The sequence below is a fragment of the Scophthalmus maximus genome, chromosome 5, assembly GCF_022379125.1.
Source record: "Scophthalmus maximus strain ysfricsl-2021 chromosome 5, ASM2237912v1, whole genome shotgun sequence".
Taxonomy (NCBI): Eukaryota; Metazoa; Chordata; class Actinopteri; order Pleuronectiformes; family Scophthalmidae; genus Scophthalmus; species Scophthalmus maximus.
In genome coordinates this window covers 21,833,839-21,860,385 of record NC_061519.1, presented here as the reverse complement: position 1 = coordinate 21,860,385, position 26,547 = coordinate 21,833,839, and the positions used below count along the sequence as shown (strand labels likewise).

At 41.0% G+C, this 26,547-nt stretch overlaps 3 protein-coding genes across 9 annotated transcripts; 1 reads left to right on the top strand and 2 right to left on the bottom strand.

The window, feature by feature from the left end:
* The first annotated feature begins 302 nt into the window (after window positions 1-302).
* On the top strand, window positions 303-25,429 carry LOC118311451 (excitatory amino acid transporter 1). Of its 7 annotated transcripts, none has more exons than XM_047331822.1 (10): window positions 303-1,615; window positions 21,826-21,917; window positions 22,650-22,857; window positions 22,965-23,007; window positions 23,087-23,150; window positions 23,304-23,478; window positions 23,714-23,947; window positions 24,028-24,222; window positions 24,612-24,746; window positions 24,902-25,429. In XM_047331822.1, the coding sequence occupies exons 2-10, from the start codon at window positions 21,863-21,865 to the stop codon at window positions 25,035-25,037; spliced, it is 1,245 nt and encodes a 414-aa protein (XP_047187778.1). In that variant the 5' UTR covers window positions 303-1,615; window positions 21,826-21,862; the 3' UTR covers window positions 25,038-25,429. The 7 variants fall into 7 exon arrangements, 6 of the variants coding, with proteins under 6 accessions (XP_047187778.1, XP_047187777.1, XP_035491236.2 ...); XM_047331821.1 differs by having other exon boundaries at window positions 22,647-22,857; XR_004793990.2 differs by lacking the exons at window positions 303-1,615; window positions 24,902-25,429 and adding exons at window positions 19,279-21,591; window positions 24,388-24,496 and having other exon boundaries at window positions 21,780-21,917; window positions 22,647-22,857; window positions 24,612-24,743.
* rx2 (retinal homeobox gene 2) lies at window positions 3,249-9,776 on the bottom strand. The gene is made up of 3 exons (XM_035635348.2): window positions 9,279-9,776; window positions 6,267-6,523; window positions 3,249-6,017 (listed from the first exon to the last, which is right to left on the bottom strand). Exons 1-3 carry the CDS (start codon window positions 9,559-9,561, stop codon window positions 5,580-5,582), a joined length of 978 nt encoding a protein of 325 aa, XP_035491241.1. The 5' UTR covers window positions 9,562-9,776; the 3' UTR covers window positions 3,249-5,579.
* Window positions 13,363-19,238, bottom strand: cplx4c (complexin 4c). Its single transcript, XM_035635349.2, is given in 3 exon segments — window positions 13,363-14,231; window positions 14,631-14,718; window positions 19,072-19,238. Coding segments are annotated over 3 exon segments (492 nt in total). The 3' UTR covers window positions 13,363-13,994.
* Window positions 25,430-26,547: the final 1,118 nt, after the last annotated feature.

The window sequence follows — 26,547 nt, the reverse complement described above, 5'->3', positions numbered from 1 at the left end:
TGATGTCTTTGATCTGATCTGTAAGCCAAAATGGCAGTGGCTTTAACACAAACTGTTCTTCATATTATTGTGGACCCTTTAGAAACAGTGTTAACCCCTTTTTGTGGCCTCGTTCCCTCACAAACATTGTTGGCAACACTTCTAACTAGCCCCCAGCCCATTTCACAATAAAAGCAAATATTTCACAATAAAAGCAGTGTACAGATCAACTATCAGTTTATTCGGCGGAGATGATGCAGTTATTTTTGGGCTTCAGTGGGTGGAGGAAGTCAGACCAGACAGGGTGGTGATGTGTGTTGACTCTGCAGCAGTGCTATTGAGCTTACAGATTATGAAGTCAGTCAGGGAAGATTTGATGTATGAAGTTCTTCAGTGTCTGTTCAGAATTCAGAGAATGGGGATAGAGGTAGAATTTTGCTGGGTACCTGCTCATGTGGGAATGAAAGGTAATGAATGTGCAGATAGAGTGGCAAAAACAGCACTAAGTTCGAGACATATCACTGATATTCCATTTGGAAAAGGTGAAGCCAAAGCACTATCACAAAGAAAATATCAGAATTTTGGCAGAAGAAGTGGAACGAGGACAGTAAGGGTAGAACTTATTATGGAATACAAAACACAGTCAGAGCACAGGGTATTAAGGGAAGAAATAGAAGAGAGGAGGTAGTTTTATCAAGATTAAGATTCGATCACACAGGTTTAAATAAGACATTGTTTTTAATGGGAAAAGTAAACTCAGAAGTTTGTACAGTTTGTAATAAAATAGAAAATGCTGAACATGTAATTATGCACTGTATTAAATATAGCGAAGAAAGGGCAAGGTTGCAATAAGTGGTGAGAAAGGCAGGACAAGATTGGAATTTGGCAGGGATACTGGGAACTAAGGGAGATAAGGTGTGGGAGACGCAGAGAAGGGTAATAGAGTTCCTGATAAAACATTGGTTTGTTTTACAGAATATAGCGGTTGAGGTTTTTTTGTGTTTGTTTTGTTTTGTTTCATTATTATTATTCTATAATATAATTTAATGTAAAACTAGATCCTGTCCTACATACTCCGGTTCAGTAGGTGGCGGTATGCACCTTTAAAGTTGGTATTGCAATCAGCCAGAAAACTCAAAGAAGAAGAAGAAGAAGTGACTAGTGTCACTTAGACGATATAATTTTAAAATTAAGGCCTAATAAAATGCCATGTATGAACAATCATCCCTCCAAATTCAGATTATAATTAAAAAGCAAACAAGAGTTATGGGTGTAACTAAAGTTCTATGAATTCTGGATGACCACCAGAGACTGAATAACCCATACCAACAAGGTCATGAGGAATCTGCACACACCGGGCCTCAGGCACAGGAGGAAGCCCAGGTGCCTGCAGCACGGTTCAAGGAGAACACAACTCTTTTGCTTATGAGTGCTGGTGGTTGTATGCCCCTTCCTCCAAGCAGTAACAAAAAGACAAAATAAAAGAGGAAACTGGAGGAACTGCCCTACGTTGACATGGAGGATTACACAATGGAAAATGCCAGGAAAGTGTGTGGTAATGCAACTGGCCTGCTTGCATGGGCCTGGGGCTATGGCTACGTGCTTTGGCATGAATAAAGAAGTGCTGCCACTCAAGGTAAAGTCAGTCTTCATTGTGTCAGTTAAAAGTGTTGGTAAATCTGACATTGTTGTATTGTTGCTGAAGTATTGATATTCATTTTACGAATCATAACCTTTTTTGTCAGTATTTCCTGTCTGTATGTTGCCCATTCTACTTCCTGCTGTAGCAACACCTGACCACTAGATGTCCTCATAAGTTTCTCCTGCTCTCAGATTCACCTGCTCAACATCTTCTTATTCCCATCATAGATTTAAGATTCCCATGCACTGGAGCTTCCCTCCTTCCCTACACACCTGCTCTCATTTCCCCATTTCCTACCCTGTATTTACACAAGCTCCTTTTGCCCCAGTTACTTGCACATGTCTCAGACCCACAAGTATTTTTCAAATGTGTAGGGGCTTATATATATATTTTTTTTATGTTTTAACCTTTAGTCAACATGTTTTAGGCCATGTTAACTTTACTACAGTTTAATTTTTTGCAAATATAACAATGGCAAAAAGGAAAACCCTCCTGCCACATCATTGTCTGTATCAAAAAGCAAAATGTTTTTTGACTGGCTGGTTTCCCCTTTAGTTACATTCAGCACTCGCCATAATGGTTCCTAAAGATCAGTATTAGGGTTAGTCAGACATTAAGTGAAGTTAAGTCAACATTAAGCCATTGACGTGTGCTGGTGCATGCCATGCACAGCGGTGCAAGGCAAGTAACGGAGTGCAGTTTGAGTGACATGTGCTTTTGCTCAAAGTAAAAACTAGGACGAAGACGAGCAACTGGCGCCAGCCATCAACCCCCCCCCCCCCCCCTTTCCACTCTCCCTCACGCACACATGCACTCTGCAATTATGTCAAGAGGGGAAAATAGTGTCCCTTTGAAAAGTGTTCTTAATCAAACCCAATTATTTCCGCTCCTTTCCCTTATTATTTCCACCGTGGACCACGTCCCACTAGTCAGCCTGTTAACTAGAGCCTGCGCCCCAGCGAAGGTCATGCTTGGCCAAGCAAAATAACATAATAATGTGTGTAATTAATTACTGGTTCTGCAGTGCACCTCTTGCAATTTCTGGATGTTGCTACATTAAGTCTTTCTGACAAAGGTGAGAGCGGAGTTATCACTAAATATAGCATGGTCAAACTCTTTTCATCCACATGCTTCCACCGATTCATTATGCCAAACTCCTCAGGCATGTAAATGGTGTGAAAATGTACCAACTGCTCTCCCTGGAAACTTAAGTGTGGAAACTTCATTTCCTGCATTATGTCTTATTCTCGACTGACTCATAGTGCAAAGGTACGAAGATATAAATGATTTTTCATATGTTGCCCTGAGTCGGCCAAGGTTCTTCTTCTACTCTTGTCTCTGTCTACAGTCTCAAATAGTTGATATATATATATATAAATATACGTTATAGCCAGTGGGTAAAATGCAAACGTACTATATTATTTTCTAAATTCGTCCCATTTTTGTTTTTATTCATTCTAAAGGTGTACTCTTCAAGACCACAGGTCCAGGTTTAAACGCAACATGACATCAGTACGAAAGTACTGGCTTTGGTACTTTGGTAGATGCAAAAAATACTTTTGTCTAAACCACACATTAGGTCATTATTTTCACCCAAATCATTGTTCCGTTTTCTCATAGTGACACTTGAACAACACTCATAAAACTGTAGTTTCTACTCCAACCTCCAAGTCTATTTTACTATGGACAGATGTAGTGAAGTATCTGACAGTGGATATGGTGGCTATAAAGTGTAGGTTATGAGTAGTAAATTGTTGCAAAGTTCGTAAATATAAAAAAAGACCAGTGCTCAAACCTCCATACTAAAATAAATTGGGGCAGTTAAGCCACACGAGCTACTGGAGGGCAATTAGAGCTTGAGTCCTTGTGGCCTCTGCAGCCGAGCAGGCGGGGCCTCCTGACACCCCTGGTTGGGCCTGATGGAGTGGAGCCTCATCTGCCTAACGGCCTGGCAAAGCTCCACAGGCCTGGTGGAACACAACAGGCCTCCATCAGGCCAGCTTGCTCTGTCACAGCTTACATGGCCTATTGTGTGCCAGCGCTCATTAATGGCACTAAGTCATGTTGGTGGCTCACTAATGGATGTGCCGAAAGAAAAACAAGATCCACAATCAAAGTGCTTCTACAGTAGTGCTACTGCAACTTTATTCTATGTCTCGCACATGGAAAAAAAATGGACGTCACAACTTAGAAACTTGAAAGAACTAGACATTAGTATATAATGATATTGAAAACTGATGAAAAAAAAAAATCAATAAACATCCACACACATTTATAAATGTTTCTCCTAGTGAAAAGAAAAGTTGTTTTTTTTATTTCTTTGGCTTTTAAGTCCACTGTTGTCAACAGGGATTATAACAAAATAAACAACAAAACCTCTATGACTGACCATGTGGATGTTGGTTGCCATTTTCTAAAGGCTGTGAGATACAGATAACTAAGGACAACTGGTGTCCACAGCGGACTTTCTGTGGCAGTTGTTTGCCACTGAGTATGCAGTATGACCGATATAATCTTGTTGATTCAGGTATTGATCAATCTTAGTTAATGACACATTTTGACAAACAGAGGGGAGCATGGGTAAGATATGGATATACAACATAAAAAGACACATCACCATGACTTTATGTCTCTGAGCGACGTTAGTGCAATGGCATCTCCATCTAGTCGTGGTCCAACGGTTACTTCAAATTGTGCTACTTCCAAGAGCTAAAGGAGGCTGCCAGCATCCATTAACTTCCTCAATCTCAATCCACCTGATTTAAATGACTATTGTGTCAACAATGCAGTAAGGAGCACCCTTTTTACCAGGGAGGACAGAGCTTAAGACCATGCATCATAAAGAATAACACCGGCATGTAGCGCGGTATCTGTGAATTAGAAATAATATAAACGAGCATGTTTGAGGGGAGTTAATCAGGTCTTGAAAAGGGTTCTTCAGGGGCAGCTGAGGGCATTCTGTCAATGGCTGAAAATCCGAGGTTAATCGCTTTAAAAGCAGTAATTAGGTGTTAAGAGGTATACTTGTCTGTTTAAATTAGCCTCCGAAACCAGATTATGCTCTGTGACTTCCGATAACCCCTCCCACCAGGACTCCCTGCTCTCCAAAAGACAATTTTTTATGATTTAAATACAATTTTAAAAAATCATGTTCCTTTTGAACCCAAATTTAAATTAACAGGTGGGTGACTCACTTTATGGAATCTGAAAATACAGCAAACAGATATTCTGTGGGAAAAAAACAAATGTATACTAAATCATGACAGTTCTTTAGGATTAGATATCGGCAAACACCCTCAAAGTGCAGTGCAGTGGTCATTAATGTAAACTTCATGTTATCACTTCAAGGGAGCGGGAAGATCTCAGACTCAGATACCTGTAGACAGAGTTAGGGTCAGTATTTATAAAGTGTATTTCCACAAAAACTTATAGAAATGTTTTGAAATTTGTAAGTAATAACTCAAAATGGAAAAACGTTGCTACTACCGACCACATGGCTCTACTCAGTCTCATATACTATTATGAATTTTCATTTTGTCAGTATACTGTGAAATTTGTCAGACATAAACAAAATTAACAAGGACACTAATCAAAAGTGTCAAAACATTCATGTTTAAAAATTTTTCTCAAATGAAAGAGTTCATTCGCAAGCATTTTGGGCTCCCCCCAAAATAAATGTGAGCCCCCCAAGATATTTGAACATTTTTCCTTAACTAAAAAAATGGTTCATTCAAAATGAATTACATTTTTAAAGTGAATTTAAAAAAAAAAAAAAAAACTCACAAGAAGTTCAATTTGAGAGTTTATCATCATTAGTGGAGAAAAAAAAAACAGCAGACTCTCAAACTCTTTTGGTGCCATGTATCCTCTTCATTGGTACATGAAGTAAACAGTGGAAATGCAGTCTGTAAACATTCAAGGGAGCAGCTCAAAAATCCATCCACGGTGCCTCAGCACGTCACATGTGCTGCCAGGTTTTATCCATCGACTGGATGTGCTCTTTGGCCTTCATCCTGAGTGCCGCGATGCTGGAACTCCTGTCGTCCTCCATTGGGTATTTATCATTGAAGCTGGGAGGGCACTGGTAAGGAGGTGGCCCCATGGACTGCATACCTTGGACCATGCCAGGCGGCGTGTTGAGGAAGCCATGGCTTGCATAAGCGGGCTGCAGGCCCTGCGGTGAGCCCATGAACCCTGGAATGGTGTGCATGGGCGTGGCACTGGAGATGGGCGAGGTCAACCAGGGATCTAGGGGCATCGGGTTAGACACCGGACCGGCGTTGGGAGGCATCGAGGGACGACTGAAGGACAACATCGGGGAATCGTGGAGCTTCATGGTGCTCGTGTCCATCTTTTCTTGGCGTCTCCACTTGGCCCTTCGGTTCTGGAACCACACCTGTACAGAGAGAAATGAAATAAGATGAGAGGATGCAGCGATCTGATGGGGTTGTGCTGTCTGCTCTGGTGTATTGCAGATATAACCATTAGGTGGTGAAGAAGTCGTCAACATTAAGATTTATTTTGGTGTCTCCAATAATTTTCATGTAAAACCATTCACAACTTCTCTTACCCAGAGCTAGTACCCGTAGTGACATTGATATGAAAGTTGATGTGTTTTGTGAAGTCGTGTTAAGTTGGTATTTACCTGAACTCGAACCTCAGGCAAGTTGACCTTCATTGCCAACTCCTCACGGCTGTAGACGTCGGGGTAGTGTGACTTCTCGAAGGCTCGCTCCAGCTCATGAAGCTGATAGGTGGTGAAGGTGGTGCGGTTTCTTCTGTGCTTCTTCTTTGTGTGATCTTCCTCTTTGAAGGTCTCTGGAGACCCCTCGGCATCGTCCACTTTCTTCTGCAGGTCACTCATGTCTCCATCACACTTGTCACTGGAGAAAAGTTCTGATTCTTAAAAGAAGAGGGAGGATACGTTTAATAAGTATGACATTTTGTAATTTTTTTCCCCAAATGTCTTTCATTAAATTATCTACACAGCTATAATCATCCATCTGTAATATTTATAAAAGAAGGAATTACATCCATTAACACCTATCAGAATTGATGTAATAACAGCCAGTTGGTGTGCAACTGGTATCAAAGCCACTAAGCAGTCCTTAAATTTGGCAGCACCGCCATCTTGACAAATCTTATCTGGCTGGCAGCCAAAGACGTGAGGACAGGGCACGGTTGAGCTAAAAGAGCAATTAAGGATCTAATTTAGGAGACATAGGCGGCAATATATTTTACTAAAGCCACCTACCCTTTTATTTTTTTATTATTTTTTTTAATAAAATAAAGAATTCATTTTAATGCTTCTATATATATTGTCTTCTATCTAGTTTTAGGACAAAAACGTTTTACCAGAAGAAAAACCTCTTTGTGATTGTTGATTATTTCAAAATAAATGTCATATTTTAAGGTATAGTCTGATCAAAAAGTGAAATCTCAACTCTTCTCCTCGTGGTAACACAGCTTACGGACCGATGAGCCTTTTAGACTGGTGATGGGTTGTGAACCCCGGGGGTCTGGTGAGTCCAAATGACAACGTCTTTCACTGAATTCTTCCCCTGCAGTAATCCCATAGTGACAGATGCCACCAGTTAAAGCTGCGAGAGCTCGCCTCCTCTAATCTAACAAGGGACTTAAATTGGCTTCTGCACAGATCGAGTAAACAGTCATAGTCCAGATTGGGTCTTCAAAGAAATTGACCTGAGTTGATGTAGATGTGTATGTGATGCAGCAAAGCTTGTTGATAATATCAAATCACTTAAAGCAACATGGTCAACTGGTCTGGGATAAGAATAAGGATACCTAGTAGCAAAAGCTTTGTCTTAAAGGTTTGTTGTAATATTCGAAGCATGATTGTTTAAAGATCACATTTAAATCCTTGATATAGAATGAGCGGCATGATGGCTCTTAATATACCTTATTTTTACTGCAGGTTGCACATAAATATCTATATCAATTGCTGAGTCCCTCTATGGCCTCTCCATGGGGTTATATCTGTAGAATGCCCAGGCAATACTATATTCATCCTCATAGTGGAATGTAACCTGCAATATCAGTCAGGACTTTGGAGCAAATTGTCATTTTTATGTTATATAAAAGTTAAGTTTCTCAACTTGCATCTCCACTGAGTTCATATTGTCGTAGATTCTGTTCGGCGTTTTTTTTTTTTTTTTAACAGTTGAATCCAAGAGTGTCCAAGGAAATACAAATCACGCCTGTCTCTCACAGTAATCCACTTCTCCACCGTCCAGGCGTTCCTTCTCCTCCATTGGACAGAAATGCTCCTCCCGAGCTCACCCACTGACTTCTGTCTGTTGACAACTGTTCGCATACCGTGTGCTGCATCTATGATAATCATACGATTATATTGAACTGAATAGCATGCTATAGTCACAGTGGTCCTTTACACCCTGCCTATGTAGAGAATTAATTAAATCTGCTGTTTTTTAGGGGTTCACAGGATGGGTTAATTTTTAAGACGATTGTAGGTTTTTGCTATAGTTAGGAAATGATTTTTGAATAACAAAAATAGCATAATTTCCATAGATTATTTCAAATAGTATAGTCAAAGTATATTAGAAAAACTTTAGCATTCGGCCAGCGATAATGTTAACCTCAGAATTTGAAAGGATTTTGGGGATACAAGTAAACAAAAGTGGTTGAAAATGAAAAGACACACAAATGTAACCAATTTCCAGTAGGCAGGAGAGCCAGATCCACCCGTTGGTCCGTACTTACAGCAGCCAGGTGGGTGACCACTCCAAGTGGGAATCCACAGAAAAATAATTTTAGATTTGCTCGTCATCCCAAAGTTACCAATGCAACCGATTAGACGGGCTGAACGGACCTTTTCTCACGATCAACATCTTATCAACAACAACAACAACAACAACAACAAGAGCACAGAGTAGCTAATAACATTAACCTTAGCCCTCTGCCAGTCAGGTGTTGTCAGCGGGAGACAAGTACCTGGGCCCTGGCACTGAAACACGTCAATGGAATAGTACAGTCAGTTACATTAGCAGCTCCACTTCTGCATGACAAGTGAATGAAAAGAGGGAAGGTCCGTTTGAAAGAAATGCATGTGAAATGATGTACGAAACGTATCTTGATAAGTTTGTTGAAAGGGAATTTCAGAACTGGCAATGTAGGAGAGATTAAAGAGAAAAAAAGTTTTGATCTATGTTTGCTCAAGAACTGTTTGTTTCCAACACACAATTCTTCCACCGACCGCTCTTTATATTCCTGTCGCTGTATATTATTGAGAGTGTGAGTTTCGTAACGTTAGATTTTTCCGACCAATTTTTGAATCTTTAGAGGAAAGCACACAAACATAAATCCACCAAATGTGCTACGGTGCTCTTTTGGTTTCAACTCACCATGTTTACGCAAAGTTGCATTTACCTACATCATATCACCGCACGCTCGGACAGTCAAACAATGACGGCGGTGGCAAAAATGTGACATTAAACTTCTTTAGCACTGCTGCAGTACATTGGGGAGACAGTGTGGGAGTATTGTGTGCCCGGCTGTGACTCAGTGCAGCTCAAATTCCACTTGTTGCGAAAAAGTCTCTTGAACTTATTACGATCCTGAAGAAAATGTAATCAGAGAGTTTTTGACAGTAGCTAGTTTAAAAAAAAAAAAGACTCACCGTGATATGAAGAGTGTTGAGAGCTGTCGCCAAGTTCTGGAAGATGCCCATATGGGTCTAGCTGGACCTGCTTCTCAGTGTGCTGTGGGTTCTCTCCATTGGCCTTTTGGCTGTCACCATCTCCTACCGAATGGAGTAAAGGGTCCTGGTCTTTAGTGAATCCCAGTATGACATCAATGCTGTGGACCCTGCCTCCACTGCTTGAACCAGCACCCTTTGCAATGTCATAGTTGTCCAGGCAACTATCGTCCACTATTCCCAGGGTATCCATTGACAAATGCATCCGATCCTCTGTTAACACTTTTAGCTTTTCCTGGAGAAAAATCCAAATGCTACCAAGTGACACTATGCGAAAGCAGCTGTTGCACAGAGCTCTTTACGTTCTGCTTCACGTGCAATGGAGCAGAATTATGTGAAGCATGAGGGCTGTATCCTTCAAGGATAGCGTCTGCGAGGTTCAACGTATTGTTTCCACAAAAGCAGAACAAACTTGCATCTTCGTCTGCAGGGAGAAAAAGACATACAGTAATGCTGTATTTGTTTCCTTTACAGATTGTTTGTACATGCCACAGTTGTATTAACAGTCATGTGTTGTTGACATAAGAAAGAAATGTTTTAGACGTGAATCAGTGAAGAAGAAAAAAAAAAAAGGAAAAGAATCTTCACTCTTAACACTGGCAAAGTTTGATTATGTTTAGTTCATAGTGCAAAACTCTTTCCCATCAGTTTTCAGTTATACATTTTAAACCCTGACAAGTTTAAATATTTACATAGGCAGTAGTTGTGCAGTTCATTTGGTTCAAAATATGACAAAAAACATTTAAGAGTGGCACCAAAAAGAGAGCTGCACTTGGGCACTAAATACAAATGAGCATAACAAAGACACCTTCACCAATAACTGTTGTAATTAACAGAATGCACACGGAAGTACAAAGTAACCTTACCTTCCGATAGGTTCCTTCCATAGACTGTGCTATGCACATGGTGTCTCCATAGTCGATAAGTAGACTAATGACACTAACAACATCTACTGTAGGCACTTGTTACTCCCAGTTAAGTCCTTGAAATCCCCTGCACACAAGTGAGCAAAGGACCTACTGTCGGAGTCCTCTGCTCCGAGCACATTTAATGTAGTTCTCCGCTGGAAAAAACTCTCCTTAACCACACAAGACACCAAAGCATGCGGGGGGAATGGTAGTAAAACCAAAGGGTTTAAGAGGTTTATTAATTGGAATCCTTCCCCTTTAAGAATGACTGACAGTTGTTTTCTGGTCAAGTAATTGCTCCAAATGTGTCCTGCATTCAGACCACAGAGGGAGGCCATTGCTAATGAAGCCCCGACAAAACTTTCTTTCAAAAAATCTATTGTCTGACAGATAATGGCTCGTACCGAGAGTTTTCGCTAATCCTTTCATTATAGACAAATGTAAGGCAGAGAGGACACAGAGATGGACTTTTAATTTGAATGGCTGCACACCGCACTGTAAAGATTTGTTCATAAAGTAGTTTAATTCAAGTAGGCACCTAATTCTTTATGAGCACAACTGCTTTTGGAAATGGCAGACTCGCAAATTAATAAGGAAAGTGAAGAAAAAAGGGATTCACTTGTGGTTCAAAGCTACTTTTATGACATTACATTGTTTCAAATTGTACCAAGTTACTATAAATAGTACAGAACTAATGAGATGCCCTGAACAGTAATATTAGAACCTGATGCTGCAGTTTTCCTTATATTGGGTGGACTAACACCACGGCAAAAAAAAAGCAATGAGTTAAAATACAGTAATTGAGTAATTAAGGGACAATCCTCTAAACTAGTTTAACCTAATGAACCTAGTTTAACTTAATTAACCTAGTGCAACCTGATTAATTCAAACAGGAGCAATTAGTGGACTAAACTAATGTTGAACGCCGTCCCAATTACCCCTCTAAAATGTCTCGGATGCAAACGTGTCTCAAAATCATGTCCAAATGTGTTGGATACATAAACAAATAACGTGGCTTGTTGGACTAATAAACTTGCTGCACTGCCTCTGACAGTTTGTCGTGGAATTGGTATTCGTGGGCTTCGGGAGGTGTTGCAACCTGCAGCCTGCACGGTTCTTCTCTGCCACTTGGCAGAACCAAAGCTCTGGCAGCCACAGTGGGTGTTGCAGAGATCAATCCCATCCTTAATGAGCCTGAGGACTTCGCTGGAGATTTCCTCTGACCTCACTCCTCCTCTGCGAGGGTATATTTAGGAGTTCTTTGCACGCCAATCACACACGGCAACATGGAAAAGTGGTGCAAAGAAAGTCAAGTATATTGTTTGTATTTAACAGGACGAACAAAACAATTGTTTCAAAAATTCACATTTTCTTGGAAGATAATTTTCATCAGACCATCAAACCATATGGCTTTTTTTGATTATGTTATTTCTTTAATACCCACATCATTTCAAAATTTGATCCTTCTATATTCAGATTTTTATTCTCACTCTATTAACCATTGACAGTACATAAGCGTGAACTACCAATACTTGCATATATTGCAAGTTCGTGCATTCCACGGAATAGTACGCAGTGAAAGGCTATCTTTAAAAAATATATATCTTTTGACACATACTGGAAACCTGCAAGGGTTTTCCCACCCATGGACACTCCAGTGTCTGTGAGTCAGCCAGATAAGGACTTCACACTTGTGTCTACCAACGGCACATGTCTAAGCAGCTGAGGAGTTTGAGACACCAACAAGTTTAAAGCCATCTGGCAACATTGGGCTGTGTTGCTGATGCCTTCTATGAGCAGAATGCCTCTGGGTTAAGTGGCTTTGGCCGTCCACCATTTCCTGATTGACAAAGTCATTTTCCAAGGAACCGGAGACAGCAAAGCCCATTAGCTTTGCCTGCGACCGACGAGCTTCCCTAATAGACAAATGAACAACATTAAAGATGCCTCGGCGGCAGGATTTGCTGTGAAGTATTGGTCGCTGCCATGTGATGACAAAGTCAGGCCTGTGAGGTGGCTTAGCTGACTTTTAATACACGCACAAAAATCAAAGAAGCTGGCAAGAACAACCTTTTTCCTTATTAATGCATCAATTGATTAATAAAACATTGACGGTATTTTTAAGTAACTGGTATAGCTCTCTGTCCTGTTGTCTCACGTCAAATATTGTGCAACCTGGTTTTCAAAAATATGCGTCGAGAAAGGCAAAACATTGATAGGAGCATTAATTGCCTTAGTAAGCTGATATCATAAGACGTTCAATGAACTTAGCGGATGATAATTAGTGTCATTAGTTAGTGATGGAAGGTGAGAGGATTCACCGTGGCTGTGATGCAGTACATTCAGTTGTAAGGAGAGAGAGACAGATAGATAGATATCATTTTCAGCCCATAATGACTCGCTGTAATGTTTGATGAGTCAAAAATGTCTGATCTTGAGCGTCTGCATTTGGAAATGCTACGTCACTATTGACAGATAACAACCAAAATTCTCGGATCCGATTCACATATTTTGAAAACAAATATTAATATGTGACTTGCTCCTAATATCAGCCAAGTCATAGACACGAAAACTTGACAGTCATTTTATCACATTCATATATTAAAGCTGCCTCTCTTTGCTTGTTCCCCCCATTATCCTAATTGAGTACAAATTGGTTAAGAGGGTGCAGCATAGCTATCAAGCTCCTTAGTTTTATCAGATGACAATTTAAGACCCTGAGATCCTATTAGGAAGAAAGCGGCTAATGTTTTAAAGGCGCTGTGTCAGCTTACAAGGGGGAAAGGGGGATGGTGAGCAGCAGGGGGATGACAGAGAGACAATGGAAAGGGAGGGTAAAACGCTGCGGCCGGTCAAGTGATCAGTTTTTGAACGTGAAGGAGAAGCTCACTCTGTCACATATTGTACAGTTGTAGATGTTGTTCAACACCGACATCTTTTCAACCTGAACCTTTAACCACAGCAGGTTATACGGTGCTTTAAAGTTACATTTAAAAGCAAAGACACATCACACATGACTGTGTAGGAATTTGAATGTGACAGAGAAGGCAAGCGGGTATCAGGGTTTCAGTTTTGTCATGAAACAGTTTGTCCTTTAATGTGTTCTCTGGGTACAAGCAATTCAAAATGCCTGTCAAATAAAGGCGCACACTTACAGTTAGGCACATCCAGGGAGAACATGCCATAGTTCTTTTCTTAAATTTTTTTTATTTTAACCCCATACATTTGTTCTACTACAATGATACTTTAAAATATGGTTATTTAATATCTTAACCGAATTTGTCAGTCAACAAAAAAAAATATATGTTTGGAGCAGAAGCACTTTATCTTTTAATCTTTTGGTTTGTCACAATAGTCAAAGGGGTTAACCCTCCCTCCGTTCATCCAGATTAGGACCTTCATCGCCCAATGGGTAATGCTGCTAATTTGACCTTGTTAACATTTTAAACATATAGCTACTGAGCTAATGTCACGAAAGGATCTCCTCTCATTACTTCAGGACAGTCTATTTTAATATTTAACAGACTCCGATAAAAAAAGGATTTAAAAAAACAAATAATCCCACCGCAAACAAAGTAAATGAGTTCTAACATAAAGTTGGCAAATTAATCCTGAAAATGATGAGGTAGAGAAACCCTTCACTGACAAACCAGTTTACAGCTTTAATTCCTTGTGAAAGGGGGAACAAAATTGATCTTGCTTGGTTAAAATGTGACTGTCTGTGTATTTTTCAAGTGCATTGTATTTGTGATGAACGGCGGTCCTCCTCCGCCGTCTGCTTCATTATCTCTGTCGCCGTGGCCTGGGCTTTGGTTTTCAGCGTGTCCATGTCCATGTTTTGAAGTTCATGCAGGAGTGAATCAGTGGTCTCCTCCTCTCCCTCGTCTTCGTCCGCCATTTTGGCAAGGTCCTCCGGTAGGTCGACGTCGTCTCCGGCCATCCGAACTGTTGCGGTGTCTTGGGTGCTCTGTGCAGAGGAGTCGTGTCAACATTACATTCATTTAGAGTGCTATCTCTGTAGCTCAGATGCTGGACTGATCCAGTAATGTTTCTTAGACAGAGGCAATGCACGTGTAACTTTAAAGCGTTCCTTTGTGAGACCACAATGTTTGGTGTTTTTTTAAATAAATGTGTAAAAATGTCAGTCAATTTATCCTGAGGATTGTGGGAGGCATGCAGTACATCCCCTGCAGCAATGCAGTAATACAGTAATTATTAGTTACTTTCCTTCACTTGAAAAGAGGCGTTCTACACAAACATGTGGGCGGGAAAAATAATCTTCTTGGTGCAAATAAATTGAAGTGGCATTAGGTGTCAACAAATGAGAAGATAGACTGACTGGACCGGTGACTAGTTGGCTGCTTACGTCCGGGAGTCAGTATTTGTCCCTCAGTGCCACCCTTAGATTTGCCCTCTCGGCCTTCCTCATGGCAAAATCCTTGTCACGCTCAATCCTGCAGAGCACACACACACACACACACACACACACACACGCACACACACACACACACACACAGCAAGTAAGAAAGTCAGTGACAGAAACCGTAAAGTCAACTGTTCAGTGTATTCACACAAAAATATTTCAATAATAGTAAGAAAAACTTTAATTTATTGCAAAAATAGAATTATCATTAGTAAATAGACTTCGAAAGGTCATTCAGTGCTTTAGTTCAATAGTTATTTTAATCTCTTTGAGATGTAAATTATTTGGATATCATTGCACATTTGAATGTGTCCCAGTTCTTTTTTTTTCCACCTTCAAGGAGCCTAAGCTCAAACAAGTGTGTCCCAGCATAAGCACAGTGTATTAAAAGGTTAAAGGCCAGACAAAGAAGCAGGTGGCTTTGAGTAAAGCTTTCCTTAAAGGTCCGTGTCTCATCATCAGTGGCATTACACATCGGCATTACCACATTACAGTAATGTTGTTAGCAAAGGGAAAACAATTCACACCGAGGAAGCCCGAGCGGAGTCAATGAGATCAGTCTATGAAACATTATCTTATTAATCTAATCAATTACTCACACTGCACTGTTTTGATTAGGTTAAGCGAGCCACTTACCACCCCTCATTCACATGTGACTGTGCGGAGCTGTGAGAGTCATCTCAGCCCGGTGCTGTGAGCGCTTTCCGCTCATTTTTTCACACACAAACTATAATTAACGACAACAGTTTGGTCTCCTGTTGTGTGTTTATTAATTTTGCATCAAGGCAAAGATTGACCTAGTGGGGGCGCTGTTACTGAAGACCAGAGCACCCCGATTGCACATTATTTCAGTATAAAATAATGATTATGTATGATTACCATTGGTTACCATTATGAATACTTACTATATTTTATAGGAATGTGATACACAGATGGAGACAATGCTTATATTGTCATATAGGTGAAATTAAATGGGTTTTGCTGTAAGAGCCCTCAAAAGGCACAGATGGTGCCAATATGTGTCGATTTGGAGATTTCACCTCATCCCTACTAACCCTACTCAAACCCGTGACTTTGCTCTTCACATTATTAGTATATAAAATTTGGCACAGGTAATGTTCACGTGTTGTATTATGGCTTGCTGTAGTTTTTGTGCTACAACTGCATGACTACATAAGGTGTAGTCACTCTAAAATTGTGGTCACTTTGAATTACTTTTATTAATATTATCATGTTTGGGTGAATTGGTTGCACAGTAGTGAACAGCATATGAACTGAGGCACCTCCTCAATCTACAGTGCTTTGCTTTTACCTATAGAATCAGATTGTTGTGTACTTAAAAATAGAAAGTGCCGAAAAGAACGATTTGAGTCGGTCATATATAAAACATTATTTTTACATGGCAATCTAGAGACAGGACTGTTAAGCATTGCTGTTTCACTGCCTTTATGCAATTGGGTCACGTTTGCATTCCAAACCGTGGGAACTGTACCAGATGAGACTGGAAGGTGACACATATATGTCACGTAGCTTACAACAATTGAGCCGGGCGAGCTTTAAAAAGTAAGGATCAAGTAGGGATCAAGATGTATTTGTCTGGTCTGGAAAACTTCAACTCACGTCATTTGAGTGTTAAGTCCACTTAGACCTGCAGTTGTGTCGTCAGCAGCAAGTCAAGCAAATTTAATTTTAATTGGATCGTGCCAAATCCCGACATACTTTGTCTCAACCCATGTAAAAGTGCAGTTTCCACGCTGAATCTAGTCGGGTCTATTTAAGGGTGGTCCGCTCAAGCCCTGACTCTGTTTTAATAAGATTAGCTGCACCAAGGGTTGCAGCTTGGCACAGATTTGCTGTCATACTTGGTGTCTGTACTCTTAGTTCTTTGCCAGGGCTGCACTCCTTCACGTTGTGCCCCCACACTTCTGTGGCACACTTCTCTGCCACAGGCAGCGTCAGCATTTAAAGAGATACAGTTCTGGACCAGTGTAGATTAAAACTCTGGCGGAAACACAGAAACTGTGGAGAGCACACACAACTAAAATGTTGTTGCGCTGCTGCACTCGACGCAGGGCCAACACTTTCCGGACAGTGCAGACTGACAGACCGAGATGCTGACTCTTACAAAAAGACAAACCAAAATGAGGAGCTTATTCTGAATAGCTTGATCAAATAATCGGTTGTTTTTAACAGCCAGACCATTGTCTTTGGCGTGTCTTTTTAATTAGCTCCTGGAAAGAAATGTAAATACAATAATAAAAAAAAAACAACTAAGGTGTGAAACTTCTGAAATATCAAAGAGGCAGTGTTTTACTTTTACTTTGAATAAAAAAAAAAAAAAAAAAGGTGCAGAATATCGCTCAAATAATTGTTTTATGAAATTTTAATTGATGAGTTCAGTGAAATTCTGGGCTGATTGATTTTTAAAGAAATTGCCGACATGTCTAATACAGGCTGCCACACTTTCGACTGGACAGTGACATCCTGGCGTCGTGAAAATTTGCCTTTTTTTACTTAATTGAAGATAACTAGCACATCTGCATTGCTTGAGAATGTAAGTTGATTAAATAATGATTGTTTCAAAGCGCACTGACTAAGAGATGTGTTTAATGGCTGCTTCCTGAAATCAAGCCCTGACCAGTTATTGCACACGGAGCCTAATCTGCCTCTCCCCGGCTAATTTGAGCGCCCAGGATATAAACCCCCACCTAAAGCTACCTTGTAAGCCTGGCTCACATCCGTTGATGTCACACATGCATCACACGTAGTCACAGTGGCAAGCGAGTTCAAAGTGCCTAACGCACCCCCGCACACTTGGACCGAAATCTGTGTTCAGTTTCAGCTGTTGTTTTTGTTCCAAAGGGCGCCGGTGTCTGATAAGCTATTGAAATCAATAACACTCAGCATATCGTCATGGATTGTGTACGACTTGAGTTCAAAAAGACTCCACAGGTTTTTGTGTATGGGGAAAACTCTTTGTATTTTTTCAGTTATCTTATCGTATCTTATCACTGTCTTTGTGGCAAATGTTCCCATTTAAAGATGATTCACAAGGGCTTTACTTGTAATCTTGTAGCATGATTATTAAAACACACATTACTTGCATGGATGGGGGGATGGATGGATGGATGGTGATCATACTGTATCTGAACTTCTGCCTACTGTAACATATGAAATGGGGAGACTGTGCACTTATGTCTTTATGCTTTAACCTGATTCCAAAATAAATCAAAGTCCAAGACAAGACTGAGTCAAAAAGATTTGAGACAGAGTCCATGACCTAACCAAATGTTTTTTTTTTATGTTGTTATATAAGAGAGTTAACTATCCTATGACCTCAGATGTCAGTCAGGACAGTTCATTGGGTTTGAATATGACAGCAAAAGTCGTGATGTAAGTCTACATTTTATTTTCTTCTATACTCCTGTACAGTTGAACACTGCAGTGTTCAACCGTGGAAATAAACCTACATTTGCGGGACTTAGCTTTTTAAAATGTGTCAAATATTTGTTGATTAAACTATGGGTTTTGTAAGGCCATGGTCAGTGGTGGTGTTGTATTGGACTGCACTGTATTGTAATTTGGCTCAATGACTATATATGTTATAATCCAGCTATGAATCGTGATGATATATCAGAAAACTGCATGTTGAGTGATATTAGTGCAATTCCAAAAGGATAATAGAGTAAGATTATAGGATCTTGTGTTCACAATGGGGTAATATCAGTGTAACGGCTCTATCATTACACCAGGAAGTTATGTTTTGAAGTAATACATTCACAACATGTTGACTGACATGAAGAGAATGAGAAACCGTGCTTCCTCTATACGCTTTGTGGTTAAGTGACTCAATGTCAGAGACCAGTGTTGTTGCACACAACACAGATGGCAGCTTCTGTGCAATAAGCAGGACTAGGAAATGCAAGCCCACATGTTCCCGGTGCTACAGACATGGTCCACTCGGCCACAGCACCGTTGGCATTGGGTGCCCAGTGCTGCCCACTACTGTTTTTTTTTTGTTTTGTTTAAAGTGGGAGCCTACTTAGAGTAATGCTGATCACACCTGCTAATCCCTGCTTATGGATATGTAGGTCATATTTTCTCTTCTCGCAAATGCTTTCTACTTTATCAATCAGCAATTCATAAGGAACGTTCTCACATGAATTATGCTCACTTTTGTCCCCTACTTCACAAAGCGCTTCTACTGGCAGACACAAAAACATTTAGACATTTTCAATATGTTATTCAGGATCCTTGCTGTGTGTACATATTCTGTCATCCGAACAACATATCCTATTAGTTTACCTGTTGTGCAGTCATAAACATTTTTTTTTATCACTATAGCGAGTCCTCCTATATATTGTAAGCATCTCTGCTTACTCACTTTTCTTCCACCAGCTGCCTCTGGTACTCTTCGAACTCCGCCCTGGACATGCCTTGGGATTCTGGTGCTTCCTTCCCATGTCCTCCAGCTTTGGTATCCTCTTCGGCACCGCCTCCGGTGAAACTCTTCAACTCATCGCCCGGCATTTGATTCACCAGAAACGCCATTGCTCCCTTCAAATAGACGTCGTTCAGTCCTGCGGTGAAAACGGATGGCTGTTGAAAGGGAGAGGGGTTAACTTTAAAATGCAATCTTCAAGTCTCAATCAGCAAATTATTAACAAGAGCCGCGCTTACTATTCATACTTCCCAATCTGAAACCTTGTCTCCTGTGTGTCTGGATGATTAGACTGTATCAATAAATAGTGGCTGGGGTAAAACCTCTAAAGAGCTTAGCTCATAATTGGCAGCCTACAGACAATGGTGTCTCTGTCAACAAGACGCAGCAGAGAGACTTTTGGGATGAAGACCACCGCTGTCTACTTTACTAACCAGCAATAATTACATGTGTACCCATGAGGTTATGTGGTAAGATTCAGATCAAAGCAAGAACGTGTGAATAAATCCCCTAATTCACTGTCAAATTATGTTTTTTATTGAAATATTCACATAGACTCTGGGTATAACCTGTATTCTCTCGAATGACCAGCAGAGGGCAACTTAACTTGTTACAAAATTTGAATTCATTTTCTATATGAGGAAATGGCTCTTACTTGACTTATCAACATCAGTAAATATTTTCCTGAGGAGTTTATGGTTCAATCTCTAGTGTCAAGTCTTTTTCACAATGATTATTTTTTGTCAATCACGTTCCCATTTAGAGTAAAAGAGACAAAGTCCTCCAGCTGTCAGTCCGCCCACACACACCCACGCTCCTCCAAATGTGCTTAAAAAAACAACAAAATCAAGTCGGCGCTGGCCAAAAAGCCAAATTCTAGGCTTCAAAACTGCACTCCACAAACCAATGTGTGACTGTGGATCGCCACTTGGTTCGGCCACCACAGAATTGTCATGTACTAAACTGTCAGTCACCGAGACTCATCGTCAGCATCTCCTCCCTGCAGATAAAACACACGATGTTGGCCACTTCCAGTGACCTTGTCACACAACGTTGTTGAATGTTGTCATTTGGTTTGAAGGTAAGATTTGGATATTACAATGCGACAACCCCAAAAATAATTTTCAGAGAAATTAGACCAAACAGTTCGCACTTGCTAATAGGACATTTTGTGTCCCGACCTGATGGGACTTGTGTCACGAGTAGATTTGTGATTCATTCAAACTGACACTGTCATTTAAGCTGACTAGAGTAGCTTTAAAATACTTAAAATCTCCCCGATTAGCTTCGCCGTCCTTTGCTGTTGCCATGTTGTCCTCAAGCGTCTCAGTATTTTAGGGACAATAAGGACTTACTGTAACACCTCGGTGACCTGAAGGCTCTGCTCTGTACATTAAGCTTGTCGGACTTAAGACCACATCATTGCAGAGAATCTGTTTAAATGATTCTCCACTCCGACAGACAGGGGCTAAATTGTTCAACTTTAAGGAGTCGTGGTAAAACGGACGGCTCCAGTCACCTGAAACTTTAAAGAAAGGTTTAAATCGCACTGGTATTGACGGGTCAGTTTTGATAAAACAAGTCCAAGAGAATGACTTGGTTGAAATCATCCAATTTTCATGAGGAGCTAAAACCTCGCTGTGACGAAGTTTGCATTCTCATTTTCCAGCTGACACAAAGTCGACCATTTCACAATCAATCTGCTGTCCAAATCATAACGATGGCGGTCACGGGATGCTTCTCTTTTCTTGGAGATATCATTTTGCGGGACTTACTATGTCGGTATCGGCGTAACGTGAGCCATACAATTTACATTTGATGAAAAAAGTGTTTCTGTCTATTTGCACACGACTCGAAGGGAAAAAGCAAAGACACAAAGCTGATTAATAGTAAAATGTCTTTGTTTGAAAACGTTTAACTCTGCAAAGAGGAAAATAACGGGACTGTCCCACCTGTTGATCAGTCTGGTGGCATTTTAAAGGTGATTCCTCTTATAAAATGTGCTCATTCATTCATTTATTGCATGTAGTTTTAATAGTTCTTTCTAGTTACCTCTGTAGACGGGATGTTACGTAAAGGTTTATTGATTTGTCACTTTTTCGGGTCTCTTTATTTAACCCCAGGTCCATTTTGACCTTTTCTTCTGAAAAACTTGGCAATGCCCTAGTGGCGTTCGTGTGACATCGGACCTAGTCCTGCTGATCCTGCACAGATACCAAATATTCTTCTGCAGCCTGCGCCGGTTGTGAGGGTGAACGAGGAAAGAGATGCATCCGAGCGCTCGTGACCTGTCTGACCCTGAGTCGGGCTCGGTGAAAGTGACCGAACCGCAGGAAACCCAAACACACCGCAGGTGGGATCAGCCCTCGGGTCCCGTTTTTTCATCCCCGAACGGATCTAAAATTGTGGGTTTTGTCAAGAGAAATACCTTGTTCGTTCTCACGATTGCCGCCGTTGCATTAGGTAAGAAAAGTGTCATTTCATCTACGATTGATCCGTTTTACAATTGTGAAGAGGAATTGCAGCCTGCTGCTTCCTGTTTTGCACTCAGCATTGATTCTCCAGCACTGCTCATCGAACAGGCTCTGTTGCATTTTGATATTTTGAACCGACACCTAACTTTCTGACCAGTGCCCATGTTTTTCTCCGAGGAATCGGCCTGGGCTTCGCTCTGCGTCACGTGGACATGTCAGCCAGGAATGTCAGATATTTGACCTTTCCTGGAGAGCTGCTGATGAGAGTCCTGCAGATGGTGTCGCTTCCTCTCATCATTTCCAGTCTCATCGCAGGTCAGGTGCACATTGGACTTTCATGCCCTCGAGTAAAGACACGGTTTGACCCACAGCACATGTCGTAATAGCTTCTGGTAATAATGAACACAGAGCGTAAACACACGTTAGACAAACACAATCGAAAGTCCCACTAGTAGCTGGAGCTATGACGAAAGAGGAGTGCAGTCTACATGTCGAGCTGAGGCTCCCGAAGATGTTGGATGTTCCTCTTCTCTATAGAGAGTCAAGCCATTTCACTATATTATGTATTCACAATATTCATCCATCCTGCAGTGTATTTTCCCAATGAGTCATTATAGACTTTTGGTTTTTAGTTTTCCCCAGAAAGTGTTTATGGAAAAGTTTTCACAGTTCAGCCTTTTGCATGAAGTGTTCTACAATCATACTGTAAACTAGTAGATTCAACAACAACAACAACAACAAACAAAGATGATGACCTTGTGTCGTAGTTTTAAATGATGTAGTGACCTTAATGGGTCCATTGTTAAAATTGAAAAGAAAAATGTTAAATGTAATGGTCTGTGTGGGGCTAAAACATATATATATATGTGTATATATATATATATATTTTTTAAAGAATAACCTATTTAAGTTTGGCTATTGTTTTAAATAATTTTGAAAATGAGTCAATCAGGTTTTCAAACTCCTGAGATTATTGATCACAATAGCAAATGTGCAAAATCAACAGGTTTACGCTCGTGTCCTACAACCACCCTCTGTTTCCAGCAGGCATGTCGTCGGTGGACAGGAAAGGGTTTGGGAGAATCGGGCTCAGGGCCTTCAGCTACTACACGGTCACCACACTGATCGCAGCATTCACTGGCATCGCTTTGGCCTCTGTCATCCAGCCAGGGACGTCATCCAGGAACCCGCCGACGCCCTCTGGTGGTAAAGTGGAGGCTGTGCAGAGCGTGGACGCCTTTCTAGATCTAATCAGGTGTGTGTGAGAATAATTATGAATTATTATTATTTGTAAGGATGCATTTGAATATCAGCCTCCAAAAAAAAAAGAAAGCACTGAATAGTTTTGTTTTCCATTCATAGAAACATGATCCCCTCAAATTTGGTTGAAGCTTGTTTCAGAAAGGTAAGATCTGCACTGGCTATGATTTGTCTGTCATTTTTATACTTGATACTTGACTTGACTTGCACCATCTGCTCTCCAGTTTAAAACAGTTTATTCCAGGAATGACTCTGTGGGAATCAGTGTTACCGAGGCCAGTGAAAACAGTGAGATTGCTTTATTTAATTGTTTTTGCTCTATTCCTGTGGTTCGAACCAAACCTGAGAACTACGCATGATGTTCATTATTGTGTTGATTATCATTAATGTCACAATATCATTCCACCACTTAGTTGAGTGTTTTGACCTGGACCCCTGTAGACGACACAGTACCCACGGCGGGCACCTCAGATGGGGTGAACATGTTGGGGCTGTTGGTCGTCTCTGTCGCCTTCGGCCTCACTCTGGGCAGCATGGAGACTCGGGGGAGGCCTCTGAGGGATTTCTTTGACTGCCTGAACAAAGCTGTTATGCACCTGGTCAACATAGTCATCTGGTAAGCATGGGAATCTGGAAATACGATTTGAATTGTACCTGCTTATTATTTTGTAATTTCTTTTATCTGCCTGGGGATTTGGTGGTGTTGGTAGTGCCATGCTTCTCAAAGGCTTATTTCATCTTTACCTTTGATAGTCTGACGAGGATTGTTTGTGTTTTTTTGAAAAATCTGTGAACTTATAAAGAGCGTTGGTTCTTCTGCTCCTGCTGGGTCTCGCCTCTTCGTATGACAGGTACTCCCCTGTGGGAATCATCTTCCTACTCGCAGGGCAGATTGTGAAGATGGCGGATACCGGAGAGATTGGCCGCGAAGTTGCCATGTACGCTCTCACGGTGATCGCCGGCCTGCTGATTCACAGCTTCCTCACTCTGCCCCTCGTCTACGTTGTTGTCACGCGGAGCAATCCCTTCAGATTCATGGGTGGTCTCCTTCAGGCTCTCGCCACCGCCTTTGGGACTTCATCGAGGTGAGCCACGTGTGTGTGTCAACGTTCAACGTGACAGATGGAAAGTGTTGGAACGTCGTTTGCCCGTCGTGTCTTCACAGCTCCGCGACCTTACCTGTGACCCTCCACTGTATGGAGGTAAATCACAACATGGACAAGCAAGTGACGCGCTTCATGCTGCCTACAGGCGCCACTATGAACATGGACGGTGCCGCACTCTATGAGGCAGTGGCAGCTTTATTCATAGCCCAGCTTCATAACATGGACTTTGACCTGGGTCAAATCATTGTCCTCAGGTACGTTCATATTGAAACTTTGACCATGTAAAAAATAGGTCTGTCATCGAAGTTTTACAAATGTATGTATAAAATAGTTTTTTTTTCTTCTTTTTCTTCTCATGAGTCCACATTATATGTGCATGTTGCATTCTTTGACTTTGCTTGGTTTCTATCTGGCAAAAGGAAAATTGAATTCCTGTGTGAAGAACAGTGATGATCGCACATTATTATTTTATGAAGATTCATATACGGAAGATTGAAATAGGAAGTACATTTTACAGTACATTACAAGGCAAGTTCCACAAACATTCATTCGTCTACGCTCAGAGTTAACAGGTTCCGCCTGTTTCCTTTTACCATCCATAAGAGGATGACATTTCATAACCGATGACATTTCCCTCGTTCAGTTTGATCGTCACAGCTGCCAGCACCGGTGCAGCAGGCATCCCGCAGGCTGGGATGGTCTCCATGGTGATTGTGTTGTCATCAGCTGGACTGCCCACTGAAGATATATCGCTGCTTATGATTGTCGATTGGATTCTGTAAGTGAATATTCAGCCAATATCATGTGCGGGTGCTGAGTGAAAAGTGACGCGTGCACTCGATAAATCTGTGATTCTATCAATTTTGCATTGAAATCATTCTGAACGTGTTGGTTCTTAGATCTTAAGTATGCGGTACGTATGTTTCTTGCCAGGGATCGTTTGAGGACGGCCACCAACGTCCTGGGCGACTGCATCGGTGTGGGCGTAGTGCAGCATCTGTCCAGACAGGAGCTCCGGAGCCCCGGGCCTGCAGAGGAAAGTTTGGTGGAAGAAAGTCTCCGGCTCTGAGTTGCATGATGCTTCATGACAGCATTCAATTGCCGATGGCTAAGATTCATGCGATATGTAACTTCTATTACCTGTAACGTACAGAAGTACTTGATGCACATTTATCATAGAATATATATAGAATTGCAGATGGAGAAAAAGGTCTTTCACTCTGTGAATTAGCCGACCCTGCTCCCGCTTGTGTTAAGTAGGAGGAATGACACGTTTTGGAAGCCAAAATGACGAGTCGGAGAATTGACAGCACACTTTCTCTACAATGCAGTTTAAGATTAAAGCATAATTCAATTCAATTCAATTCAATTCAATTTTATTTGTATAGCGCCATATCACAACATACATTGTCTCAAGGCACTTTACATAGTGAGGTCAATATTACAATATTACAGGGAAAATCCAACAAATCCCACAATGAGCAAAGCACTTGGCGACGGTTGAGAGAAAAAAAACTCCCTTTTAACAGGAAGAAATCTCTGACAGAACCGGACTCCGTTGTGGGCGGAGCTTCTGTCTCGACCGGTTGGGGTGAGGAGAGAAATGAGGAAGAGAGGAGAGGTGGGAGGAAAGAGGGTGGGAGGAGAGACAGTAGGAGAGAAGAGAGAGAGAGGACAGTTGTACAACCGCCGCTGTAATCTCTACCAGACTGATGCTTATAATTAAAAAATACGATAATGTTGTTGTTATTATTAGTGATGATATTAATAATGATTATTATAATAATAACAATACTAATGACGGGTTTGGATCCTGCAGCTCTGGGGTCAGAGATACACTGGGAGAGATAAAATGATCTTTGTATGGAAATGATTTCGCCCCGCAGATGTGTCACGATAAAACCTTTGGCTGCCATCATTCCCTGATGACAAATTTATTTTTAAAGCCACGGCGCAGTTTCTGTAACTCAGTGACATAAATTGCTATAACTATAAACTTACATTATATTTAGTGTATTTAAATACTGTACATGACTTTATGGGAACAGATCATTAATCAAGATACTAAATACACTAAACTTAAAAATCTAAAACAGACTTTGCGTCATCAAGAGGTCAAACCAACCCATGATGGACCTTAGCACATAGATTTTCCTCCTTGTAGAGGCAGATGGTTTTTACATGGATCACTCTACCACCATCTGGTGGCAGGAAAGTCAGTGACCCAGAAAGCATGAGCTCTGAATATATAGAACTGTTTAATATTTTACGGTAATGCATTCTATGGAAGTGAACGCAGCACCATGTGTCTCCTCTGCAAAGGGCTACAGGAGAGCACAGTTTATCTTTAGCAATGAAAAGTGCTCTATAAATGAAATGTATTATTATTATTATCTTTGTTTTTTTTTCAAACCATCAGAAGATCATTTCAGTTTACTGACTATTAAAAAGGCGTCAGACATCAAAACAAGACAATCAAGGCATTGAGCATCGCAGCTCGTGAGGGGAATTCATGTGGAGGAGGGGTCTCATCGTGGGTGAGAGAGCTTCAAACCAATGGTGAGAAAAAGCAAGAGAGA